This window comes from Camarhynchus parvulus, chromosome 8 (assembly GCF_901933205.1).
Source record: "Camarhynchus parvulus chromosome 8, STF_HiC, whole genome shotgun sequence".
Classification (NCBI taxonomy): domain Eukaryota; kingdom Metazoa; phylum Chordata; class Aves; order Passeriformes; family Thraupidae; genus Camarhynchus; species Camarhynchus parvulus.
Genome location: NC_044578.1, coordinates 27145165 through 27171594, shown reverse-complemented (window position 1 = coordinate 27171594; position 26430 = coordinate 27145165). Strand labels below are relative to the sequence as shown.

Sequence of the window (26430 nt, the reverse complement as noted above, 5' to 3'; positions counted from 1 at the left end):
TTATATTACATTATATTAAGAGCTTGTAAAGGGCAGGTTGGGAACCTTCACATCCTCACCACTGACCAGAACATTGCACTGTTTTGGTCAAGTGCTCTGGCACTTGCAGTCTAACTCAAAGTGGTGTAATTGACTTTTAATTAAATAAGCAACGTGCAAAAGACTAAGTATTTCCCCTCCAGCACTCTTGAGAAAAATGAAAATAAGCCCACGTTCAAAAGCAATTAAAAAACCCCACAAAACTGAAAGTAATCCAAATTGTTAATGCCCTGACAGCACAGTTGCCAGATGCCTTGATCTACAAGGCTGAAAACCTCAACTTGTCAAAAACTAAGACTAGTTCCAACAGCTGAGCATCCCTTTCTGGTCAAGCTCTCAGGCTTCAAACAGTGATGATGCTGACACAGTAAATGCTGATATTCCTTCTGGGCACACAACAGTGCCAGGTGTGAGGGAAACACCAAAACAGGGCACAAAGTGCCATCCTTTGGTCTCTTTTTGAAAACACTGAAACTGTATCAAGACCTGCCATGGGTTTCACAATAGCAAACCAAGTCTCTAATCCATCCCACGCTCTCTGAGTGCAGTTACCTCTGTAAGTGTTTTGAGCACCAAACAAAAAAGAATTGGACTGAATCTCATCCTGTACTTTGTCATCCTGTACAGGTGACAAAGTTGTTTGGCCAAAAGGTGTTTTTTGTATTTTTGATTGTTTTTTCAATAAGGAAGCTTAGTTGCTCCAGAACTTGTATTCTCTCCTCCCACAAAAGGTATGGTGAAAGATTTCAGATTACTCAATCTAAATGATGATAAAGTAATCAATTTAATTCTCAGGATTTTATATATTAATACTGCCAAATTTGAGCATATAGTTCCTCTGAAATTACTTCAACAGTTTCATCAAACAATTTTTAGCAGGAAATGTTGTCAGAGGAGAACCTCACACAGAAACAGTATTTGGCAAATTTGACCTGGTACAATGTCCTTTCTCAAGAGCATGATTCCTTCTTACTGAAGACTTGGAGGAGTTGAAGTATTCCCCAGCTTTCATGAAATCACTTCTGACTGAGGTTAGTGAAAGCAGAAACCCAAAGGAGAGTATGAAGTGGCTTGGGAGACAAGTCCACCAATGGTCCTAATACTGCTGGTATGAAATATCCAGGTCTGTAGGTAGTAAGGATATGCTGTTCTCCATTGGCAGTTTCTGACAACATTTGAGTAATTCTTACATATTTGTCACCAAAGTTCTGGTATCTCTATCAGGTGGCCCTTTTCACCACAGTTAAAGTATGTCCATCAGGTGACCCTGTCTCCACTAATGGGACCTACAGTTCCAGTAAAACTGGAGTGATCTGTATCCAGACACTCTGCAAGTTCCCTGTTCTGTTTAGCACTGACAGAACAAGGGAGCTGAAGGAACTCTGACTGATTCACTGCTATGGAAACACCACACTCACACAGGGCCCCTGCCTTTATTGGTGTGGGTGGGAGGATGTCCTACCTCTTCACCAAGAGGGCAGTACCCAGGAGGCTGATCTCCACCTGAAGCCCCCTCTGATGTCAGGGCAGACACAGGCAGGTGACAAAGCAGCTCTGGGCCAATGCTCTTTCCCCAGCAGCATTAAAAACTTCTCCAATACACATGGGCAAGGTGTGCTGGCACACTGAACTGTACACAGCCATTTCAAACAAGATCATGCTCTGTACCTGTAAAGTGAATCCCATTTTCTTACAGTTTGGTCATATTATTTCAAGTTTTTTTTTAGTAAAGAAACCCTTAAGAACCTGTGTACCTTAAAGCACCTGCCAAATTAAAGCAAAAGCTCTTTTACAAGTTAATCATGTCAAAAGAACTGATTACCAAGAATAGTAGAAAGGAAGAGCAAGAAGAAAAAGTACTCCTCAAGTCACAAGGGCCTTCAGAGAACAAAAATGCTGTAAGGCAGCTGGGAACTAAATGAATACAGAGAAACAAATTTTTGGTGTAAAAAGTCATATAAAGACTGCATACACCATGCCCTACTTCTGAACCTGACTCAGCATGGTGACAATCCCTCTTCCTCTGCCCATTTTATATCTGTTGGCATACACAGGATGCAGTTTGAAGCCAGCCAGGAAAACTTTGGCCATCTTCAGAGCAAGGAGGCAAACACCCTGATGCTCTGCCACTTGTCCACGTCACAGTGGCAGGCAGGATCATGAAGAACAGAAGTTTTGTAGACATCCCATTACCAAAAAGGAGAAAAAAAATTGCAAATGATGGCTAAGAAAGATGGACGGATACCAACAATGAGCTACCAGCAAATCTGACTAGCTTGCCTCTTGTCCAGAAAAGCAGCAACTTGGGGGGATCCCTGGATGAGTAGGATTCCAGTAGACTCCACCTTCAGCTCAATGTTTTACTGGCATGGAAATGGCTCAAAGTGGGACAGCATGTTATAGATGCTGCCTTTGAAGTCTGTTGCAATCCAGGTCAACTGGTTTGCTCCAGCAATGTTTAAAAAAATTACAGTTTCTCCCCAATAATGAGGAGGCCCAACTTCCCTTAGAAAAAGTCTGTAGTAAGTTAGATCATTGGTCCAAATACTTGGAGGACACCTCTGTTTTTCTGTGATGTCATGGCCTGAGCACCCCATTTTCACATCTTCACATGACAGGACCACGAGCGTGGCTTTAAATAGTCCAGGAATGTGGGCTGCAAAACATGGAGAGGCAGTAAATTAGTCACAAGCCAACAGCACCAGCTGTGGTAAAAGCTGCTGAAATTCAACTTCTCTAACAGGAAAGATCAAACCACATTTCTGCACTCTACAACCCTGTTCTTGCCTTCACTAAGCAGGTGCCTGGAAGTGTAAGTGCAGCCACAAGTTCTGTTACATCAGGCAAACACTGTGCCTAGTAGCCTGCTGTATCAAGAAGCCAAGTAATTAATGATGGCAAACTCTTAATTGAGGAGAATCAAACTTAAAATAGAGGCTGCCAAAGGATACCTTTGGTTAAAACTGAAATCAGTTGGAACAGCAAGAAGTTCTGTCTAGAACAGAATCTGGTACCAAGAAAATGAGTTAGAGAAAACACCACCTAAACCCCAAGCTATCTACAGGTAACCACTTCTCACCCCCACCCACTCTAGCCTGGGAGCGGCACAACAGGCACGGTTTTTGTGGGTCTTCTACACAAGTTTCTCCTGACTTCACTAGCCAAGTGCTGCAGTTCCATTGCTACAGCCTAAATGAGGTCTAGCATATCCTCAGAAATGGGGTAGCACCACCCTCAGTTTCAAGCAGTGAAATCCTACCAAGCACAGAAGGAGCATTACTGAACACACTTCTGTTAGGCAGCCTCTAGGCTAAATAACTCCTAAAGAATGGATGTAGCACACTACCAGAAAGGCTCATGCCCTTTAACTTCCACTCTTCTTGCACAGCAAGACAGGACAGCCACTCCCAGAGCTGGTTATCCCCAGAAGGGGCAGGCACTCACATTTTCCGTGGGGCAGTACTGGCGGGCGTACCACTCCTGGCTGTAGAGGCAGATGATGACACCTTGGCCCAGGAAGAGGGAAGTCCACATGATCACATTCCAGAAGGGCCCTTTCCGACGGTCATTCAGGGTGAAGTTGAAGACAACTTAAAAGGGGAGGAATGAGAAGAATTATTCAGAAACAAACTCAAGGTTCAAGAATCAAAGATCAACTGATTTTACTGGATCTTCCCCTCCTTTCATTTCATCTCTGGAGCAACAAGGATACTGCATGAAAATCTGATTATGCTTGGCATTAGAGCAAATACTCTGAGCTGATTCTCACATTTACTTCCAATAACTTTACCAACAAGCTGTGTGCCTCTGGGGAATCAACATTATTTGTGTTACACAGGTCACCAAGGCATGGCAGGGGTGACCTAGAGTTTATTAGATCCCTCTAAAACACAAAAAGAAATCCAGGAGCTCTGACTTCTAAATGGGCTCTTCTGTTAGATTATACTCTTTTCTGACCCAGAGATGGGGTAACAGAGGTGTTTTAAAAACTTTTATTCTATTTTCAGTCTCACAAGAAGGGTGAGACAATACAGATATTATAATTCATGCCATCATAAATCCATTTCCCACACTCTTCCTCACTGCAGTAGTGAACTAATAGTTTCTTTATACTGTGAATAGAGGAAGACAAGCTGCTGACACACAGTGATTCAACTACAGCTTGGCAAAGAGGAAGCAGTGCTGTTAAACTCTGTGCAGTGTCACAGGAACAGCAGTGTATAACATAGATCCCTCTTCCTCATCACCAAGACCTTGATCATCTAAGCCCCAAGCTTCCAAATCCTCTGTGTGTATGTAGGTGTGTATCTCCTGAGCTGCAAAAATCCATTCACAAAGCTTGGACTCACAACTGCAACCCTTGGGCAACAATACTGTGTGTTAGTGCTGAGGGAACAGCTGGCATCATTATCAAAAGCACAAAGCATGCTTCTCTAAAAAAAGCCACAAACCCCACAGCCACTCCCACACTCTCTTCCTTGAAGCTTACCTCCAAAGCATGAAAACAGGCAGAAGAGAACTGGATAGAAGAAGCCAAAGCAGATGCTGAGGACATACTCGTGCACAGCAGCTGACACGGTGAAGACAGACAGCATGGCTGCTGCTCTGAACTTCTTCCCAAAAAACTGGGAGAGACAAGAATGTCAAGTATTAGGAGCTACTCTGCTGTGGTTTTTGTTTGGTTGTTGCAACACAGTGAATTTTCTTCCCTGAGCTAAGAAGGTTCTCCTCCAGCCAAGAGGCACGTGTGAAATGCCAAGTGCCTTGCAGAGCACCTTGGGCTTTAGGTGTTTCTCTTCAGGTACATTTCTGCATTAGCACTTGTGCTGAGCCCACTCATTAAATACCTACCACAGCTCAGGGAAACAGTGCAACATGAGTTCTGACTGCTCAGGCAGTCTCTGCATTGCTACATCTCAGCCCCATGTTTTGCACGCATTAAGCACTTGGAAATGAGCAATGGATCTCTCTAAAAGCACAGTAGCTCCTCACAACAGCTGACATGAAACATTTTTATGCTGCTAAACATTTTTATGCTTCTGCATCTTGACAAATGTATCGTTTTGCCCAGTAGTTGAATGTTTAATTAACAAAAGAATACATCAGCTTTTACTCACCCAAAGGAAGTCCCTGTAGGCATAGTAATAGAGCCAGTCATGTACCACCACGTTCCAGGTTCTGTAGTAGTTTGCGTAAGATGTGGAATTCCACCAGTCCTGAAAGCACAATGGAAAGACTGTAAATCTAATTAACTATAAAACATTCTAGAGAGCTTTTCTAGGATATCAAATTGAAAACCATTAAACAAAATAATACCAAGCTAACATAACAATTTGACCAAGCTTTCCATCACGCTTCCAACATTCTACTTGGAGTATCAAGGCCTGGTTTTATCCCAAACTGCAGTGGCTGATGTGATAATAGAACAAAAAGAGGGCTAATGGAGCTATTGGGTAGGTCTGGTGGCTGCTTCTGTTTGTGCACAGGGTGTTTCACCTTAAAGCAACTCAGACTGCCAACAGAAACCAAATCTGTTCTACAGCACAGCTACAAACTTAAGCCTTAACAGCATAAACCAAGCAAAATCCCATGGTTGCTTTATTTGGTAAAACAATCTTCAGTTTCCCCTCTTTTTTCCATTATGACAATGGCTTTCAGAAGCTTTATAAACTGCAGCTCTTGCTTCTCACCTTGTAGAACATCCGGTCTGCAAAGCGCAGCATCTCGGCAAACGCGTTGAGCCAACAGTGAAGGAACGCAAAGAACACCAGGAAGAGAATCAGGACACCTGGAAACAAGGGACAGCCACACCAGTTTGGCAATGTTTGCTCTCAGCCACAAGCAAGAGCACCTAACACAGCCAAAAATTGTTCTTTATATGCACTAACACAGATGGGCTCTAATCTTTTGTACAGGTAGCACAACAATATTTCAGTTTCTCACCACACCCGGCCCTGCTCTCCCCAGAGGGCAACAGCAAGGCTACCCCAGAGCCTGCAGCTTGATTTGAAGACAGTTAAATTCAAACCCAGCTTTTATTTTGTATTACTGATTTTGAAGTTTTACCCCTTAATGGTGCAGTCTGCCCACAAGATCCCCTTTGTTGATCTCTGCCTGTCATGAATGCATCTCAAATGAAGCACTTCTCCCTTCCACAAATATGAGAGTCACTCGTGGATCTGGGCCTTACCTGGCAGGATGGAGTTGAAGATACAGAGGACCAGCCCTCGAAGGTTGAAGGTTTCCTGACTACTGTTGCGAAACTGAGGAATGCAGAGTCTCACAAAGATGTAGTAGGCATAGAAAAGTGAGCCAAGCACCTGGAACAAAAATACCCCAAAAACCTGACTTCATAACAGGAACACACAATTAACACATCACCACTTGCCAGCTCTAGGAAAGAACGGCAGCTGCCAACACAAGCCACAATACTTTATTTTACATTGCTGCCAATAAACCTCCCCAAGGATCCAGGCAGAAAGAAAGCCACAGCAATCCCTAGAGTACACTGAACAGCCAGCAGCAAAATCAACTTCTCTTTTCTACTACAGCAGCTGTCAGTTTTTCCCAGTCCTATCAACTCACATGTTTTGACACAAAAAATCCATGTCACCCTCAAAGTGAGGAAAATACCTTGGATGCAGATCAAGGGTAAGGGCAGAAATAACTGAAAAATACTTACTGAAGTTAAATCTAATATTAAAGCTTATTTTTATTTTATTCCAAAGTTGACATTTACACGCCAAAGCACCTCAGGCTTTTCTCTGACTCATGAACTGATGTTGTGGATGTTGAGGTCAAAATGCCAATCACTGTTGAAATACTTGCCAAGTCAGGTGTGTGCTCTGTCCTCCTCTTTGTCCAACATAAGCAGCCAAAGGCCTGTTCATGCTGCCTTTTTTTCTTAATGGTTTTGCTTTTAAAACCATAAATGCATTGTGTGACAGCAAAAGTTTCAGTCACACAAATCCATTACTTGGAAACACATCCACAAGAAGCTACTGGAGCTCATGGCCACAAATGTGAAGAATCAGTCAATCTTGGAACTCAAATAAGCACTGGGGATTTGGACTCCAGGTCTCATTATTTCAAAATTGCTTTGAATAACTGCAGAGAAGAAGCTGTGCCCCTGCACTACAATCGGGGTGAAGAAAGAGGGCATGTGTATTGCTCTACACACACAGTTTTTTTAATCTGGAAGCTTGTTTAAGTAAAGATTTTGATTTTTTTTTTCTTTCTTTGGCACAACCATTAGTGCAGCAAGATCAGAGTTTGTTAGTCACTGAGAAGTATTCTTTATTGGTAAGGGCAGGCCAAGAAGAGTGATTTAATGCCAAAGAGAGCTGTTGGACAACACATTTTAGATGATCTCCAAAAGAGTATTCTGCAGAAAGCTGCACCACTCACCTGTGCAAATTTGGTAGCTACATAGCCCCATCTTATCGTGGGATTCCTAGGAAAAAGAACAGGATATCACAGCTAAATAGGATCTCAAAGCAGCAAACCCCTCCCTTCAATTACTTGAAAGTTTTTACAATTTTACTGACATATTCTCTGAAAAAAAAATGGCTTCTGAGTTCCAGAATTTTTAATCTCCTGATGTCCAAGGGTTGTCTGCCCAAATTGCTGGTTCCTCACTTTCAACTACAGCAGAACTCCAGCAATTCCATAAATGGGAAAGAATCTGGAGGGCAGCACTGTACAGTTCTGTAGGAGGTGGGAATCTGCAGACAGTTGTGTGAAGGACTGCTGACTTCACACAGCCAAAGTGCCACCCAGCAATGTACAGAAGAGTCTGGGAGTTCCCACTCATAAAGGCTTCAGCCTCAAACTCAGAGACAGGGCTGCTTATTAGCACCACACAAAACACACAGGTTCCTATTGCAGGAACTGTCTATCACTACATAACCTGTAACAAGTTGTTAATTAGCTCAACTTCAAGTGAGTTTCCCAAAGAAATAAAAGCAGAACTCCATGAGCAAGTCCTGCCCTTGCCAGCTTAACCACATCTTTCTGAAAGCTCCAACTCATAAACTGATCACACCCAGGGGTGCTTAGTGTTGGCTTCAGTTTTCAGACTGCTTTAGTGTTCTGTTGCTCACATTACCTGGGATAGTTGTCTCTGTAGATGAGGGTGGGAGCAAAAAGGAAGTACAGGTATTGAGAAATTCTGGGAATATGTACTGTGCCTGGAAAGAGGGGGAAATAAAAAACAAAAAAAATCTTTTTACAAACAGAACCTTTTCAAAAAACAGAACCCTTCTCACCTCAGAAACCTTTCAATAAACAGAACCCTTCTCACCTCAGAAACCTTTCAAAAAACAGAACCCTTCTCACCTCAAAAGCCTCACTCTGGAACTGTAAGTATGGGATTTGCAGAGAATAAAACAAAGTCGACCTTTCAGATGGTGTGCATGAAGGACAGTTAGCAAGTGAGGGTAACCAAACTATCTGCTGACACCTTGGTATCACATTTCCTGTCCTATCAACACGTGGGTTCAGTCCAAGCAGCTCTAGCATGCCTTGCTTAAAAGACCTTTTGTTCTATGATTGCTGTCATTTCAACCAGAGCACTGAGCTAGAGGTCTGCAGGCAGCACCTAGACACCTTTTACTCCTAAAAGCAGAAATAGGGAATCCTGGAGAACAAAGATTTAAGATCCACAGAGGAATAAGACCTGAATAACAGTGTAGCTCGTTGTCTAATATAACTGAAAACAAATGAAAAAGTTCAGGCTGAAATTATGATGCAAAACCTTCGACCTCCCCATCCAAAGTCACCAATTCAAATCCCACCTCTCCAGCTCATGAGAGCAGCTCAAAGCAATGGAAGGAAAGCTAGAGCTGGCTATATAAAATGGAGCAGGGCAAGTTACTCACCAGACTTGTCCTTCACTGAGGACAGGACTCTGGGTACGTTCTCCCGGATGAAGGAATGAGCCTTCATAACAAGACGAACCTGAAAGGCCAAGAGAAGAGCAGCTCAGTGCTCTCATTTTCACAACCTTCCAGTGAAGACGGGGTCAAGCATTTTACAACAACACCTTCAGCATCTTGGTTTCTTTCCCATTTAGCCCTTTTACAAGCAAAGGGCTGCTTCCTCCACCCACAAGCCTGTTTAACTGACATGAATTCCAAACTCTGCAAGGGGAAACGTGCAGCAGCAACTATGGCTCAGGAGAGTCAAAACACGTCTCATCTACACTTGCAGGACCACCACATACACAAGGACTCTGAATAACACCAGCAAGTCACTACTCAGTTAACATTAACTTCAAATTGAAGGGAAACCCCTCTCCATTTCAGCAGGCCAGGATGTTTCAGAGACAAGGTGTGTCCTTGAAGTTACATGTGTTGAACAGCAATTATCACTACCTGGGTATAAGGTGGTGCCCCACATAAACAGTCCACAGCTGTCAAGCAGGTTTTTCTTTTAAATTTGTTTTAATACTGAAGAACCAAAAGTAGGGCCAGTCCAAAGTTAATTCTTAAAACTTATCCCTGACCAACCTTGTTTTAACCTGATGGACTGACCAGATCTCCACTCTTGCACTTTTTGTTCCCCTCCACAAAAAAAACCCACTTCCAAACAAGTCCTGATTACAGAGACAAGATACTTGCTTCTTGAGAACAGAAATGCCAACAGGAACCACTTCTTGACCATGTACTTGCTTTTTTGGGTTTTGTTTTTTAAAGAGGAACATTACAGCTTCCTTGTGGACTATGGCACAACACATTCTTAAAATTGGTTTTAAGCACTTAAGTATCCATAAGACAAGCAGAAACAAATGGAATTTTAGTAAAACTCACAGTTAAATCTTAAATACTGGGTAAAAATCCACAAGTGGTTTCCAGGTCAAAATGAAGTTTATTCTCTACTCTTTCTTATTAGATTTGCTGCATGTAACTGTCCTCAAGTCTCAGAGATGCTGCATCCACAGCCTTGGCTTGATTTAATTAATTAAAAAAACATTTGTCTTCTTTAGGAAAAAGGACCCTTTCCACATTGAAAATAAAATGCAGTTCAATGTATCCTAGGATCCACAGGATGCAGGGTAGGGACTTACCTGTTCCAGGATTACAATGAAGCGGGAAGCTGGAGGCAGGGCATAGGCTACAGCAACATAGGTTGGTCCAAACCCAAGCCCAGCTATTTGGAAGAGTGTGAACAGCATCCCATAGAAGAAAGAGTGGATTGCACGATGGGAGGAACTGGAATAGCCTTGGGCCCACCACACAAAAAGGTTGTATGGAACAACTACTGTGGCACTGAACATGCACAGCCAAGTACAGAAGACAACTGGGAACTTTCCAAAAACAAAGACCAGGAGATCAAATCCAAGGACCAGCCTAGAAGGCACAAGGAAAGATACAATTTTTGAGCATCCATTCTTTGATTAGAAATACTTCTACTCCACTAAGCAGCCACAAAACACAAAGCTTCCAGATCCTAACTGTTTGACAGTCTGGATAGAAGCGACCGTGGCAATTTCAGCTCAGGGCTGTCTGTGGCAGCTTCAAGTGGCCACCCTCAAGTACCCCAGAAATGAAGAGAAGGACTGATGCCATCAGTGCTGGCAGGCACAGCTTACCTTCAAATCCCACAGGGCTTAAGCACATCTCTAAGATCAGCATGTGCTTTAAGAGCAGGCTCAAGCTCATCCCTCCCAAGAACAAGCACGTGACTGAACAATCCACTGCCGCACAAGGGTCCACGAGAGCTTTTGGGGAACACTCCCAGGACATTATCACCACTGCACTGAAACTCAGCTCTTCCCAGGGGTTTAAGCCTAAAGAGGCTTTTCCCCTGCCTCTATAGGCATGGGGTATTTTAACATCCAGCACTCAAAGCTAGTTTAATCCTTTTCTGTGGGCATTCCACACAGATTCAGTTTAGAAGTTATCCAAAAGGCTCAGGGTCATTAGAAGGTCAGTCCAAATAAGACCAACTGGTGTGCACCAGGTGCTTTAGTCCATTAATCAAGCTTAGAACATAAGGACATAAACAAGAGGTTGATCAACTTTACTGCCTCTCACACTCATCAGAGCTTACTCCAACAATAAGCTCTTCTAAACTAAGACCAGAGAAGATGACAGAACAAAATACACCAACAAAAGTTATTCCTTCTCAGGTGGAGGCTCAGTTGCAAACTGGATCCAAATTATCAGATCTAGCTAAGACCACAGATATTATTTTTAAAGTAGTAAGGGTATCCAGCCCTAGTTGATTTTAAGGTAAATACCCATTGTCCCCCAATGTCCATACACTAGTAAGGAGCAGCTAAACAACATTCAGTAGCACACAAGCCTGTTCTTAGACTAAAGGGACAATTAGTATAATCAAGATACAGCTCTGGTTTTGTACACTGAAGAGCAGATAATCAGCAAGATAAACATGTAATCCTACTTGTGTACATGAGATACAGCTTGCCAAAATACTATTTAAGCAACAACTGAGGAAAGGAGTCTTTCACAATCTTATTCACAACTGGCTATCTGCAAAGCACTATCTTAGCAGAGGCTCTGCCAACATCCTTGAGATTTTTCCCCAGGAAAAACAAAGTTCTATTTTTATTTGAGTACAAGTACAATGTTCCAGAACTGTCATTTTTAAACAGAGGAAGGACTGCTGAAGTATTTAAAGTTTTTCTAAGCAGAGTCCTTCTTCAAGCAACACAAGTAGCTGAAAGCTGCTGTCTCATTAAAGATACTCAGCCAAAGCATTCCACATTCCCTTTTGCCAGCCTCGTGATGAACTAAGCACGTTAGGCTGAACTGTGTGGCCAGAAATCTCACGTAACACATCAGTTAGCAGTGTTTTCCTAATATCCAAATTTCCAATTTGAAATAGTCATACCCTCTCAACAGGAATTCCAGCACATATTCTAAGTATGTCAACTTGAAACCCACACTTCCACCAGCACCCTAAGAAGGACTCCCCCTTCTTTCTGCACCATTCTGCAGTTTCATGTGCATCTGGCACTCTGGAAGAGCTATTCCCAGCCCTTACCCCTGTCTTTCCAAGGCATTCTTACCTTCCTTCATCAATGAAGTCTACTAGAAGTGTACTGAGGATGAAGACGATGAGAAGGGCGATGAACATGTGGTAGATTGTCCTGATGTGACTCACTTCAAACAGCTCACTAAGGGAGACACCAGAGTTAAGGTACAGCTGGGGTGCCACAGACACAGACACTTCCTCAGCTTATCCTCAGACAAAGGATAATTAGCCATGATCCCAGTGGTACTGAGATGGCTGTAATTAAGGTTTATATTTGCAAGATGTAGTACAGATATTTTAGGAAGAGAGAAGCTTGAACAGATTAATCCCCATGGATTTGAACATAAGACTGTGGGTGGTGGCAGGTAAAGTACCTCAAAGCAAAGGCTCATTAGTTTGCTATCAAGGGTATTTTCAGTGAATTTGATGAAATTACTTTGATGAAGTTAAGTTACTCACTCCAAGAGGGACCTCCTGGCAGTAAAGATTTTCCCATGTTCTGGAGGGGCTCTCGAATTCCTGCAAGCAAAGAATATTTGTTTGACGTTTGAGCCAAAAAAGGAAATAAAGCTTCCAGAAAACATAACCTTGTTATAGCAACAGCTTAAAAGGAACTTACTTGGCTTTGTGCAGTTCCTTCTCTGCACAGGAAGCTGGGAAAAGGGAGGCTGGAGATGAGGAATCCAGGAGTGCTGATTTTGCCACCAAGCTGTTCACAAACTCTGTGAAGTGACTGTCCACCTCCTTCATGAAAGCTGGCTTCAGTTGCTGACAGAGTAAAAACACAGCAGCAAGGTGTTAACTTGCTGGATACATTTTCATAAAATATTTATATTCCTTTTTATCCTGGAGCAGGACAGAGCAAGGCATCAAGAAAACAATTCTGTACCATGTACTGACAGTGGGAGCCTATTTGGATAAGACTGGGGCTTATCCTGGCCTGTTCACACACCTCAGGCCAGAGGACTTTGAATAACATTCATCTCCTCCATCAGAATCAACACAGAATTGCTCTGGCCTTTTAGAAGACTTACCAGAGTTCTGAGAATTTAGTTCCTTAATGTTTAGTCCTCAAACACTAAATGTAATGGAGCCAAGTGATGAAGCAGAGCTGAGAGCCAACTCTGAGCTCCTGAACACTCTGCCAGCCATCATCTTCAGCACAGGCAAAAGGCAAGTTTCAAGAAATTATTTAAAATCTAATTGCACATTATGTTTTGGTTTTTTAATGCAAGTGTTTACTAGCCATGTTTGTCTGACCATCCTTTGCCAGGGATTTTTCATGTTTGCCTCCAGATTCAAGGTGCAAGTCTTCCTACGTGATAATTACATATCATCATTTCATCTGCTTTTCCTACTGATCAGCTGCTCAAGAATCACATACGTTTCCCAGATCAGAATTCCCAACTCCTATCTACTTTCTCATCTTGAAGGTTGAAAAGAAAAAAAAAATAGATATTAGGAAAAAATTCTTCCCTGTGAGGGTGGGGAGGCCCTGGCACAGGGTGCCCAGAGAAGCTGTGGCTGCCCCTGGATCCCTGGAAGTGCCCAAAGCAAGGCTGGATGGGGCTTGGAGCAATCTGGGGTAGTGGAAGCTGTCCCAGCCCATGGCAGGGGGTGGAACAGGATAATCTTTAAGGTCCTTTCCAACCCAAACTATTCCATGATCCTACAAAATACATGAACAGATGATGTATTCTTACAAAATGCTCCTATTTAATGTGACAACAGCCAAGTAAGTTTAACTCTCTGGCAGAAAATACAAGACAACCTAAGTGAGAGCACATACAAGCAGAAGACCCTGAAGTCACAATAGATCAGAATTTTATATTCTTCTCCTTTTATAGTGGTCAGATCCAGAGAGATCTCTTGAAACAAAAGCTGCAGTAGGAGAAGGAGCAGATTAATATTTAACTTTAAAAACATTTTTCTCCTATTTGGCAGCTTCCAGAATAGACTAAATAAGCTTCCCCAGTGCTTAACAAAATTCTTAGGGTCTGCCTACTTTTAGATATTGCTTTCCTGGGAGGCAGAGGATTGTCTCTGCAAGAGATATGAACTTGTTCCTTGAAAAACAGGAGAAAAAACAGAAACAAATACTGAGTACTTGTGAATATAACCTGTAACAGAAGACACTGGTGCTCTCTGGTACCTAATTTTACAGCACACATGCAGCACATATCCCTACAAAAAAGTCAAACAGAAATTCCTAGTTCTCTTGGAGGGCTCAAGTTTCCATGCTAAACAAAGCACTATTAATTCCCATCAAAATAGATATATTTTTTAATAGTGTCTCCCCCTTTTTAGCCTAATCTCTCCTCAAGTGAAGCTTTAGCAGATGATATTTCCTTAAAGCACCTCTTCCCTTTGGTTGGCACTCTGCTGAGATTCTCTCCTCCTAACACAGCCCTCCAGGGCTGATACCAGCCTGTGCATGTGTTAGGATTGGGAGAGCAGGGCATGAGTTCTTAATAGATTAAATAAAATAGAAAACCAGAGTACAGACCCTACAGTAAGTGTAACTAACTGTAATTACAAACCAAAACCCCTTGAAAGAATGCTATGCCATTAAAAGCAGAAACTGGCCAATAATAAAAATTGATGGCAAGTCAGAAAGTTGAGGGAAGTAGCCCTTTGCTTATAAAGTTGCAACAGTCCCCCAGAACTTTACTCATTCTAACAGATTTAGTAAATTTTGTCACTGACACCTGCCAGCCCTGACCTAGTGAAGAACACACCATTCTCAGCTCCTTTTAGAATGAATAAAGGACTGGACTTTTAGACTGCAGATGCTTGAAGACCTCCTATGCATGAGTAACTCCCAGCTCAGCTTCTACAAATCCCATTTATACCTTGACCAGGCTTTACACAAGACAAGCATCTGCCTAGAATTTAGATACCTATCACAGAAATCCAAGCCTCTGTTCAGTGGCTCCCACAACAAAAGGGCCCAGCACTCCAGGAATTCTCAGGTATTTTGCAGTAGGGTGTTTTTTTTTTTTTTTTTCCTCAGCCTTGATACACCTGAAATAAACCTGCATAACTCAAAGCTTAAAATCTGAAGTCCCTGTGTTTTGGGAGAATTTTCAGCAATTAAAACACCACTGGTTTTTTAGGATTCTCTTTGTGGGTAAGAAAACTTTCTATGTATCGTGTCTCAAAGCTGGTAACCAGAAAAAATAAAAAAGGAACAAGAGACACTCCTGAAGAAAGAAATCCAAGGTCAAGTTGTCCCCTTGCAACCAGCTAGCACTCCCTGGAACTTCCAAAGCTACTTGTGCTTTACAGTGAAAGCCTTCCCCTGCAAACACCCACTGCCAACACAGTGATTAGCAACGACTCTTCTGTCTGCAGAGAAGTTACCAGGCTTGATCTCCTGTTCTCAGTAAGGATAAACAGGCTAAGACCACATCCAAAATAAAATTCTGAGCTGACTACCCCTCTAAAGGGCTGAATTTAAGGAGTTTCAGGAAAAAAAGCAGCACACCTTTTGCAGAAGACTATTTAAATACACCTTAGTTATACCTGTTATAAATGACACACCACCTATAAAGGCAGGGAGAAAAAGGAAAAAAAAAGTGAAACAGGAAAATATCTCAAAGGTGCAAGGTATTTTTCTCTGTCTTGTAAGTACCCACTCCCTACTATTCATGTCAAGCTGGCACAATTAGATTACTTCAGATTTACCACAGAATTTTCTGCAATAAAATTATGCAAGAGTGCAGGGCAATTTGCCCTGAAGAACACGGGTGCCACAAAACAATGGTTAACAAGGAGGGTGCAGTTCATTGCTAGCCAATTTCATTTAATTTGGGCATAAATCACCTTAATATAACCTAAGACAAAGGCAGCCCACACAGATGCAGATGGTGCCAGAAACACCCAGTGCTATTTTCTATGAGGATATTGTTCACTGACAAAAAGAATGAGACCAAAGCTCAGGAAGGTCATCTCCACAGCCAGGGCAGCAGAAGCTGTGGGCTGCAGGCTCCATGCTGCCCTTTATTCAATGGATAGCAGGACACAGAGCATTTTAAAGGCTCAATATGCAAGCAGGCTGGCTAATCATCACACTGCCAAAAGTTAGTGGTAAGGCAATTTTCATTTTATTTACAGGTTTCAAAGTTCATTCTTATCTTTGGACTTCAACCTATTGGGGTCAAGTAAGACAGAACCCCATTACCTAAGATCACCCCTCTGGTGCTAAGTGGGACAGGGAAAGAGGGCTGGGGAAAAGTCATTGCACTCAATCTAGGACTGAATAGGGCTATTTGTGTTCCAGGGCTAGTGACTCTCCAAAAGACTTCCAGGGTCAATTGTCCTGCTCCCCACCACAAGCAAGTATTGTGTTTACCTCAGCTTCTGCTATGAGCTGCATTTTCCTCGTTATCACGTGGTCCACATCAACCCAGCCTAAGGAAGGAAAAAAAATATTCAATATTTTTTGTTGCATGTCTGAAAACACAAAAAACACAGCATACAGTAGTTCAGACACCAATTTTTCAACAGCATTTCTGACTTCTAATAGGGTCCCACTAAACTCAAATCAAAGCTGCAGGAAGTTCATAAACTGCAACCACATATTTCAGGATCACAGCACTGTAAGGCAGTCAACAGCTGAAAACATGCTGGATTTTGTTTTTCATCAACAACTCTGCAAATATTCCCAAGGTCCCTAAACGTATTCAGCCTTGAAGCAGCAATCAGAATGACCCTTAGAAGGTCATTTCCAAGTGTGCTGATTTTTTATCAGGGCTTTATCTTAAGCAGACATAAGCTGAGTTTGTCTGGAGGCCTCTACATTGCCAACAGACAAGGCAGTCAGCCACAGCTATTAGTAAAATACCATGATCAGCTCTGAGACAGGCTGAATGGCAAGTTGGACAGTTATTCTGTGTTCAAACCTGGCTATTCCCACTCCTTTTATCCCCCAGGAGAAGTGCTAGATACCAGTGTGATTGTACTCCTTAATATGTTTGACTCTAAGTAAACATAGGTTCAGTCAGGTTTAACATGCCATCAATATCATCTGACTTCTGTCATTACTAACACCATTGGCCAATAGGTAAAGCCTCAAATGCCACCTTTCTTTCACATTAAAAACTACACATCTGAGATGCTTCTGTGACATCAAGAGGAACAACACCCACAGGTCAGACATTTCAGACTAGTTGTGTTTTAGGACAAGCACCAGCGGGTGTTTCACTTCTCCAATAACAACAACACAGAAGATAAAGTTACTTAAAACAGAGTCCTGCACATGAAGGAAAATCAAGATTGAAGCAGCAGCATCCATCCCCCTAAAATACCAGGCAGAGTGAAAAGATAGCAGCAAACCTTGCCTTGTTCTTATCCTTTGGCATTTATAGCTGCAGCACCACCTTACACACCGACACACAGCCAGCATTACAACTTGCATGTTTGGTTTCTAAGACAACATTACCACTTTTAGAAAAAGAAGGCACTGAAGTGATTCCCTAATAAGATTCCAGAGCAGCATGAGCTAACAGATTTGCTGTAGAGGTGCCAAAGTTGTGCTGCTGTGAGACAAGAAAACAGAGTGAGAGCACTATCACAGTGCATAACGTGGCCTCCTTGTATGAGCAGAGCCTCTACACACAAAGCAGTTTCGTTTTCAGAGCAGGAAATGCTTCTGTGCTGCTCAGGAGCCTCAGTCAGCCTGTTTGAGCAATTGGCTTTAAGTATTTTAGGTAGGCCTGCTTGAGAGGTGACTCCAATTCCAGTACTGGAAAACAGTATAACAACAGAAGAAACTTTATCTTCAGTGCAGCTATGATCAGTTGTTAGCATTAATTCCCCTTCCCACTGATCAATTTTGACTTTTGGTCTGTCTGCAGGAATTTTGTTTTTTCCTATCTGCTACACAAGCTGTAGATTTAAGGACAGACCAGCAACAACTGCCTATCACTTAGCAGCTTTTGAATGTAACAACAAACAAGGAAACTGCTTAACACCGTTGATTTTGGCTGCATCCAAGATCCATTTTTACAAAAATAGAACTCCTGGTTGCTAAGCATCTCACCTCCAAGACAAAAATAAAAAACAATAAAACACCTCAGCATTTAAGCTTATTGTGCTGTTACATTTGCAGAACAGCAGTTTGGAAAACAATTTGAGAAGAATGTAAGATACCAGTGACCCACTCACCTCATGCACTTTTTTGCTGGTCTCAAATAGGTTCTCCCCCAACATACCAAAAAAAAATAAATTGTTCCATAAGCAGCAGAACTGTAACCCCTTCAGATGTTCTCAGGGACTCTACTCCCTCACTGTGCCACTCCACAATTGTATTCCTGGCCCACTCCTATTAGTACTATGGGAAGAACCACCTTCAGCTGACTTGATGGAAAGCAGGACAGAGCTGCTGAGCTCAAAGAACAACTAACCTTTCCCTTCAAAAAACCTAAGAATTTGTGTCCCTTACCCAGCTGCCAATCTTCAAGATGATATCAAGTTTGCTTGAAGCCCCCAACAACAGCCAAAGAGAACAGGACACATGGGAGTAAAGGAATTGCATTATCTCCTTTTAAAGATAAGCTAAAAATAAAATAACCAGTTCTTTGACCATATATTTCCTGTCAGATCTTGCCTTTGAAGCCTCAGTCACTAAAAACTACCCAGGCACGGCTCACTTTGGAAATAAAACACCCTTGTAGACTACAAGGCCTTAAAACTGGGTATACCTTTACATATACCAAATGTCCAGCTTTAATGGTTGTACAAGAAATGAGGACAATCTCTGACCTGCTGATGCTATAATTGCTAAATTGGAATTTAAAGTGTCCTCCTGTCACTTTAGCTGCCCACATACTAGTGTGCATGCCCAGAAAAGATTAGAAACACAAAATCTTTGAATAGGTTTTAAAATCAAGATCTCCATGGCTTCACTCTAAGCAACTCATATGACAAAGTAAACTCACCTGTGAGCTTATCTTTCTCAACACAAAATCTTCTGTAGAAGAAAACTCACCCCAAACCAACCCATTCTGCTGTATTGCATCACCCCATAAACCCAGCTGTGTCACAAGGCAGATACCAGAGAAAAAGCACATCATCTTTAATCACTCAACTTCCCTTGCACAAGACACCACTTATGTTCTGTCAGGTCACTGGAGAAGAGATTCATCACATGATTTGGAGTCTAAAAGGAAATGTGCACTGCTGAGAAGCCCAAATCTTCACTTTCCTTTGACCCTGCAAATGAAGCCTGGATCCCTCTGTATCACTTTGGGATTGCAATAGCATTATAGAAAAATGGACACAAGGCTGCACTATACAAGGAAGCACATATTTGCATTTAAAAGAAGTTGAGATGTGCCTTAAGAAGACAGAAAATATATTTAAAGTCATGAGAAAGTTGTCTTGAAGACTGGTATGAAATAGTGGCCAATTTCAGAGGAGGCTTAAGCAGGGCTTGCTTTGGAAGAGCTTTGTTCACAGGGAGAAATTTTTTATTTAATGGCCTTGGGTTCCCTTCCCATCAGCAAGGACATTAACAAGATCTTTAGAGGTCCACTGGTCTTGAGCTTGATCCTTTTAGAATGTGACTCCTCTGTACAGACCAAATTCCAAGCAGGTTCCAAAGTCAGAAGAAAAAATCACAGAACAATTTAATTGTAAGCTTTGTTTCTCTTTGAAAACCTAGCCAATAAAAAAATCACCCGAAGATTGAGAAAGCTTCTTAATTGTTGAGAAGTTGAGCAACTAAAATTTCACAAGATTGACAAAGTACCTCTTCTAAAGGATCCTGTTGTCCCTTTTTCAACCCACTCTTGCACATTTTACAGATAAGTGACATTTGAAATGGGTAGAGCAGAGAATCACTCACATGATGTTGGGGCTGCAGCTTGGGATCCAAAAAAACCAGCTTTGTCATTTCTTGATAAGACAACTTCCCATTCAAGAGGTTAAAGCAACACAGGCAGAAGGATTTCATTACTGTCAGTCACCTGGATTTAAAGGCTCCCTCTCCAAAAACACTGAAGATGTTATCAGAAGCAAAGCAATATTAAAGCCAATCTAGTGCAGGGCTACTGTAAAGAGGGGAGGAGTTCCATATTGCTACAATACAACACACATTAATAATTTGAGCTAATGAGCCCTTATTCTTACTTATGGTAATTTATTTGGCCACTCAGCAATTAGAGGCAAGTTATGAGTAGACTCAGAAGATGTGTTTAAAGAATTCACAGGCCATAGGTCACTGCACTGCTGGGCAATCATTTAGCTTAAAAATTCAGTTCTGCAGGGACATGGAACCCAAAGAGGCTCTTCACTAGCAGGAAGGAAAACCAGCATTCTCTATACTATGCTACCATGTCCACAGGCTCTTCACAAGAAACTGCTCATTCTTTACCCAAACCACAGGTTCCTAAACATGACAGCCCCTAGAACTACCAGAATCCACCTAGACAAAACAGCTTTTTGACCTATCTCTCAGAAACACATCCCAGATACTCAATTCAAGCAGCTGAATCCACAAGAAGAAGCCTGTTGAAACACTGAACACTCATTGCTGTGAGTCATACAGCAAAGGCTAAATCTTTCCAAATTGCTCCCCCTTGGAGAGCTCTCTCCTCCTCCAGCCCTCTGTAGGCACACAGTTTGTGCATCACCATGAACTTTTGCACCAGGGATGATCGATAGTAACCTCTCACTGGAAGATAACAGCCCCTTTCTAAGATCAGCATTACCAGTCAGGCTTACTCACACCAAACAGATATGCCACACAGCTTGTTTGCAGATCAGCCTCCAGAGACACTTCCAGTCCTTGTCTGATATCTGGACAAACAAGAACAGACTCAAACCCACCTTTTTACTGCTCTGAACACACTATCTGAGCATTTCAGAGGCACTCATGTGCACACTTATGATCCATGTCCTCTTTAGCCTTTTAAGATCTGTCCATGCAGTTTCTGTTATGCTCATTCCAGGTGACTGATACAGTCTGATACCAATATCCCATTAGGCAGAGCAGTTTTCTATTTCTTTATGTATCTCCTGCTGAAAACCTATAAGACTAATCTTACTAAGGAAGCCTGGCTTTTGACAGGGGATTATTGCCACCTAGATCATCTGCTGACTCTAAGCCAGGACCAAATTAGTTGTTTAATTACAACTCTGGAGCTAATTCAAGGAAGAGAAATGATGTATAAGACTGAAGTTCAGCTACTCTGTCAAAGTGAAATTGCAGGCTGAATAACTACAAGATAGAAACAAATCAAGGCACAGAAGAAATCTTCTGGCAATCTCCAAGTTATGAGTATTTCCACACTTCTATAAAATTTGGCATACTTAAGTAAAAACTATTTGAATCTTAGAACCCAAACAATAAGACAGTCTTCAAAAGCACTGCAGAACCAAGAAAAAAAAAAAAAACCTCAACTGTACAAAAAGAAGAGTCAGACCTACTGTAGCTCTAAAGTCAATACAGGTATTAAAATTATTCCTCTAAGCAATTTCAGATCAGTCAAAGGATTTGAGTTTTAATAAAGAAAGGATTAAGGGCCCAAAAGTTTCTGTAGACTTCTGGAAACAAGTCAGCTGGCCCTTGACACCTCCACTCTTACTGTAGGAAGCAGATTGTGTTTGCTATAACCAGAGAGGATCAAGGGTGGGTAATCACGTTAAAGGTTTAATTTTTCTATGGCAATAACTGCCACAAACATGCTACAATATTCACTTCTGTACGTTCTTGGCCTGGCTAGAATCCCCTGACTGCACCAAACATGCATATTGTCTAAAATTCCTCACAAGACCCAGCATTAAGTTGTTACAATACAAAAAAGCTGTTGCCAGACAGCAGACCATTAGCCTCACACTGCCTTTGTGCACATCAGCACTAATGCCTTAGAAACAGCTATTCAGGAGAGAATGGCCAGGACAAAAGAAAGAAAAAACATCTATGCCTGCATCTTCTGAGAAATTTTCCCACCTCAGCCATGAAAGTCCTACCTAGTTACACAGGCACCCTGCAGTATCTGAAGAGGCCACTGTCTGCAACTCAGGAACACTTCAGTTTATAAACCTTCAACCTTTGGGTCACAGAGCTGCTGATTTAACTCCCCTGTGCAGAGGAATTCCTGACCAGAGGGATGCATCTTTCTCCCATGCCTCAAGGTATCAGATTCATTCCTCCTGCCTCCCTGTGTTATTCCTGTTGTCACCAACACTGAGCTAAGAAACACTTTGTGACACCTCTGCTCAACTGGCAGCAACCTTGGCAGGTAAGATGCACTCAAGTCTTGACTAACCAGGATTCCTCCCTGCTGTCCTTCAGTGCAGTTTGTGTGGGATTTAAACCACACTGCACTGTTCCAAGCCAACCCACCAGGCACATGGACACTTTCAAGAGATCTACCCTGAGATGTTTGTTTGCTACACACTCACAGTATCTCGCCTGCAGAGAGGTTTTGTCACATCTCAGAGGTGTTAAAATGAACGGCCTGTAAAGACAGACACACCCACCCATCAAGTTCTAATTATCACTGCTCTATTTATTACTTACCCTTCATTTATTACAATTAAGGAGTTTCCACACATGAAAAGGTTAAAGTGGTAGAACTCTGCTCCCAAGCTCAGCATCACTGGATTCCAGTAGACACCAACTCCCTGCAATTTTCTAATACAGTCTCATTTGATCCAATTAAAATTATGAGCCACCAAAATCTTAAAATCACAGTTCTCCAAGCAGTTTGTAGGACGGCTTTCTCTCCAATGCATTTTATTTTTGATAAGAAATCTCACTTGTCCTCAACTTAAACATGCCCCAACTTCCATTTCAGTTGAAAGAAGTACTATTAAAATTGTGATGAGATCCAGAAGCACATCAGTGAGAATTATCTCCTTGAGTCACTGGCACCAGGATTTTGGATCTTGTACTCACATGGCACATTGTGATAACCTACTTTAGCTTTCTGCTTAATCTATCTCACGAAGAGAAAGGAAACAAGCTGCAGTTTCATCTCTAACCTCCTTATCATGGGCTGGAATGTGGTACAGCATAAACCAGGAATTACAGAGGGTCACAGGCAAAACCACTCATAGTGCCACACAACTGTCCCTGCAACCCAATGCACAGGGCATGGCAGCACTGATCCTTCCACAAAGGCAACTTTAAGCCACATAACTTCTAAGGTGACCACAAAACAAATGGACAGACACAACTGTGCATTGTTCAGTTTTCTGGTAGCCAAGATTTAGTCTGAATAAAAGGGAGCTGTCCTGACACGAAGAGAATCCCAGAGCATCATTCTCTGTACATCCTACTTCCACCTGTCTGTCAGGTGGACACAGCACCTTAGCCTGGTGTGTTAAAGACCATTTTCTTCCATCTTGAGGAGTCGCATACTTAAAAGTTGTAAAGGAAGTGAGATGAAGTCCCAAAACCAGCATTTACCAGGATTACTCAAAAGTGTTGCCAGGAGGCATTTGCACCATTGACAGCACTAATGAATCTCTTCCTCCTGTGACAGGTAATCACTGTTTTAGATCCCTGCAAGCACTGCAGTGCACAGCTCCTGAGGGAAAGCTCTGCAGGACAGCACCCCAAACAACCCACACCTGCTGAAGAGGTGCAGCTGGGACACAGGGAGCTCCACCTTCAGCCCTCCCAGAGACAGAAAAACAGAAGCAAAGAGGCACAGCCATGAGTGAAAAGGGCATCTTAAAGGAAACCACATGCCAGAGATGCAACCAGTGCTGAGCCACTGAGTCTCACCGTTGCTTGAGTTTTGAAAGGACCTCTCACTCTCAGGTCTCCTCTCTGTTTCTTCATTCCCAGGGGTCTTGGAGGTTGCAGTGGAGCCAGCCTGGCGCTTCCTTACACAATCATCACCTGCCATGGTTACCTAGCTAGATCAGAAAAGGAGAGAAATAATTAATGACAAAAATCTCATTTATTGTTCAATAATATATTTACATAAAGTTGGACTTTCTTCCCTTCATTGTGAATTCAGAGTAAGGATAGAGAAAATTCAGCACACACTTGAATTAGTCATTTACTGCTGATCACACTTTCTTTCCCTTACCACAAGCAGTACAGGAACAAAGTAACCAAGTAAATTCCCCTACCAAACTTGTTCCTACTACCATCTCAAAACATCTCCCCACACCACCCTCTTTTCCCTACAGATTTTATAACTACTTAAAATAACTTAAGCTTTTGCAAAATCTTTAAAATGACAAAAAGCCCTTGCAATTCTTTCTGACTGCCAGGTAGACATCAAGACTTGTCTCCCATGAGCTGTGGCAGGTTTACTTTGTGGAATCACCAGCAATATTTGAGCTGAGCCAAGCCCCTTCCTTGTCAAGTTCTCAGCTGCTGCTGCAGGAGCAGCTTCCTCAATGGATCATTCTGTTCTGCTTGGCCAGACAATGGTTGGGTTGCAAACCAAGGAAAAACAGGAAGAGAATCAGGTTTGAACTACACCAGTTCCAATGACAAAGGTCACTACTGGGGACAGAGCTGCCAGCAGGGAACACCTGAAGCACCACATGCAGGTTGAAAACAGAATTTCCAGCTAATGAGAAGTGGACAAGGAGACTCTAATTTGGTCACAAACTGCTATCCCAGAACACTCGATAAAATTCATCTCAAGAACCTCTTGGCAGTGTAGCTACAACCAGGGACAATTTGCAGATTTTTTCCAGAAAACCTCACAGGCCTGTATGTAACCACATTTTCAAGCTTGATATATTTTTTCTTCTTGGCACAAAGTCTGCAGCAGATGTGTTTAGCTGCTAGTGAACCGCATACGTGCACCAGCACATATGAGCTGTTACAGACAGGCCAGGAAAACTCAGGAACTGGTGAAAAAACAAATTCAGGATGGATTAGCTCAGAATAAGGAGGCAGGCACGTCTGCAAAAGGGAAATAAAACTATGACCAGAGCTTTTCAGAACTCAACTTCCTGTGTTTGTCCCTCCAGTAGGAGAGACTCCTGTTCTCCTTTCAGGCTACACAGCATACAGGGGAGAAACACCAGCCACCACCAAACAGCAAATCAATAATTGGGTGAGTTTTCCAGCTCAAACACAGGACCAGAAGTTTAACTCCTGTCTCAGGACACTTTTCAGCTCGTTCTTCAAGAGCTTAGGAAGACATTCCTTCCTCACCGGTGCAGAGTAGTTACAGTATCTAACTGAAAGCTTAACAGGAGTTAGAAATAACCAGTCTCAGGGTGGGGGGAAAGGAAAAGTCATGGGCGGCATGAACTTCAAAACAATTAACTTATAGAGTTAACAGTTCAGATAGGCTAAGTCATCACAGCACAGTCTTTTTCACACCGAAACACGAAGCCTGCTAGGGGAAACCTATGAAAACAAACATTTTCCTAGTCCAGTTCCCATATGAACAGAGGCGCAGCATTACAGTACCTAAGCAATTATCAGCACATCAGAGCCTAAAGAGGGCATCAGCCCTTCCCGCCCAGCTCCACTAGAACCGAAACATTTATGACAGAATGCCAGGATAACTCCAAGATGTTCACCACCCCCCTCACAAGAGGAAATCGCTCCTCACAATAGTAAACACTCCTTTCACCCCACTCCGAGGACATCCACAACTGCAGATGAAGTTTGTAGAGCTACAAACCCATTAACAGATTTCCTAGCAGAAACTCCCTGATTTCACTGGCATCTGATTTACGGTACTCGCAAAGGGCTCAGAGACCTTGAGCTTCTCCGCCTTCCCTTTGGACAAACTGATAATTAATCAGAAGATGCCTTGGGAGAAAAGCAACACTTTACAGTTCATCTTTGCATTTCAAAAGGCTCAGTGAGGAACAGCTAAGAACCATGCAGCGGTTTAGGCTGGAAGGGACCGTCAAGATCACCTAATTCCAAGCCCCTGCCTCCAATACCAATCACACTAGATAACAACCTTATCCCAAAGAGTTTCACCTCTCTAAAGTTTTCCTTCGTGAACTCCTGGCCCTCGGGCATAGCCCCATCCCGCAGACCCGGACGCTTGGTCCCTGCAGAGCTAACCGGACAGCGACCAAAACAAAGTTAAGGTCACTCCACAAACCAAAGTAAGGTCACTCCACAGCTCATCCGCAACGCGCACGACACCCGGCAGGAAAAGGGTTTTTAGCCTGAGGACACCGCTGGGAGCTGCCCAAAGCGCTGCCGAGGCTCCGAGCCAGCCCCTGCCCCGCTACCTCCCCACACGCCTCCGCCGAGCCCCAGCCCCGAGCGGCTGCGGGAGCCGCTTTCCCCGGGGGCGGGGCGGGACGGCGGGGACACGGTCCCGTGGCCGGTACCCCGGTCGGGACGGCCGCCAACCCGCGGAGCGTCACCTCAGGGGCGGCCGAGCCGCTGCCACCTCCTCCGCCGCTCCGCTCGTCCCCGCGCCCGCCCGCTCCTCC

General features: G+C 42.8%; 1 protein-coding gene across 2 annotated transcripts; it reads right to left on the bottom strand.

Annotated features, from left to right (window-relative positions):
• On the bottom strand, positions 1–26430 carry SOAT1 (sterol O-acyltransferase 1). Of its 2 annotated transcripts, none has more exons than XM_030953765.1 (16): positions 26362–26430; positions 23780–23913; positions 16394–16452; positions 12659–12807; positions 12499–12558; positions 12074–12181; positions 10106–10388; positions 8919–8997; positions 8147–8228; positions 7447–7492; positions 6230–6359; positions 5730–5827; positions 5157–5255; positions 4529–4664; positions 3484–3629; positions 1–2695 (listed from the first exon to the last, which is right to left on the bottom strand). In XM_030953765.1, the coding sequence occupies exons 2-16, from the start codon at positions 23901–23903 to the stop codon at positions 2639–2641; spliced, it is 1656 nt and encodes a 551-aa protein (XP_030809625.1). In that variant the 5' UTR covers positions 23904–23913; positions 26362–26430; the 3' UTR covers positions 1–2638. The 2 variants fall into 2 exon arrangements, with proteins under 2 accessions (XP_030809625.1, XP_030809626.1); XM_030953766.1 differs by having other exon boundaries at positions 23780–23909; positions 26362–26408.

Coding starts and splice junctions, on each gene's coding strand:
- SOAT1 (XM_030953765.1), bottom strand. CDS start 23,903: ATGGCAGGTGATGATTGTGTAAGGAAGCGCCAGGCTGGCTCCACTGCA. Junction 12,559..12,658: donor AAGGAACTGCACAAAGCCAA/GTAAGTTCCTTT, acceptor CTTTGCTTGCAG/GAATTCGAGAGCCCCTCCAG. Junction 5,828..6,229: donor CTTCAACTCCATCCTGCCAG/GTAAGGCCCAGA, acceptor CCTTGTTTCCAG/GTGTCCTGATTCTCTTCCTG.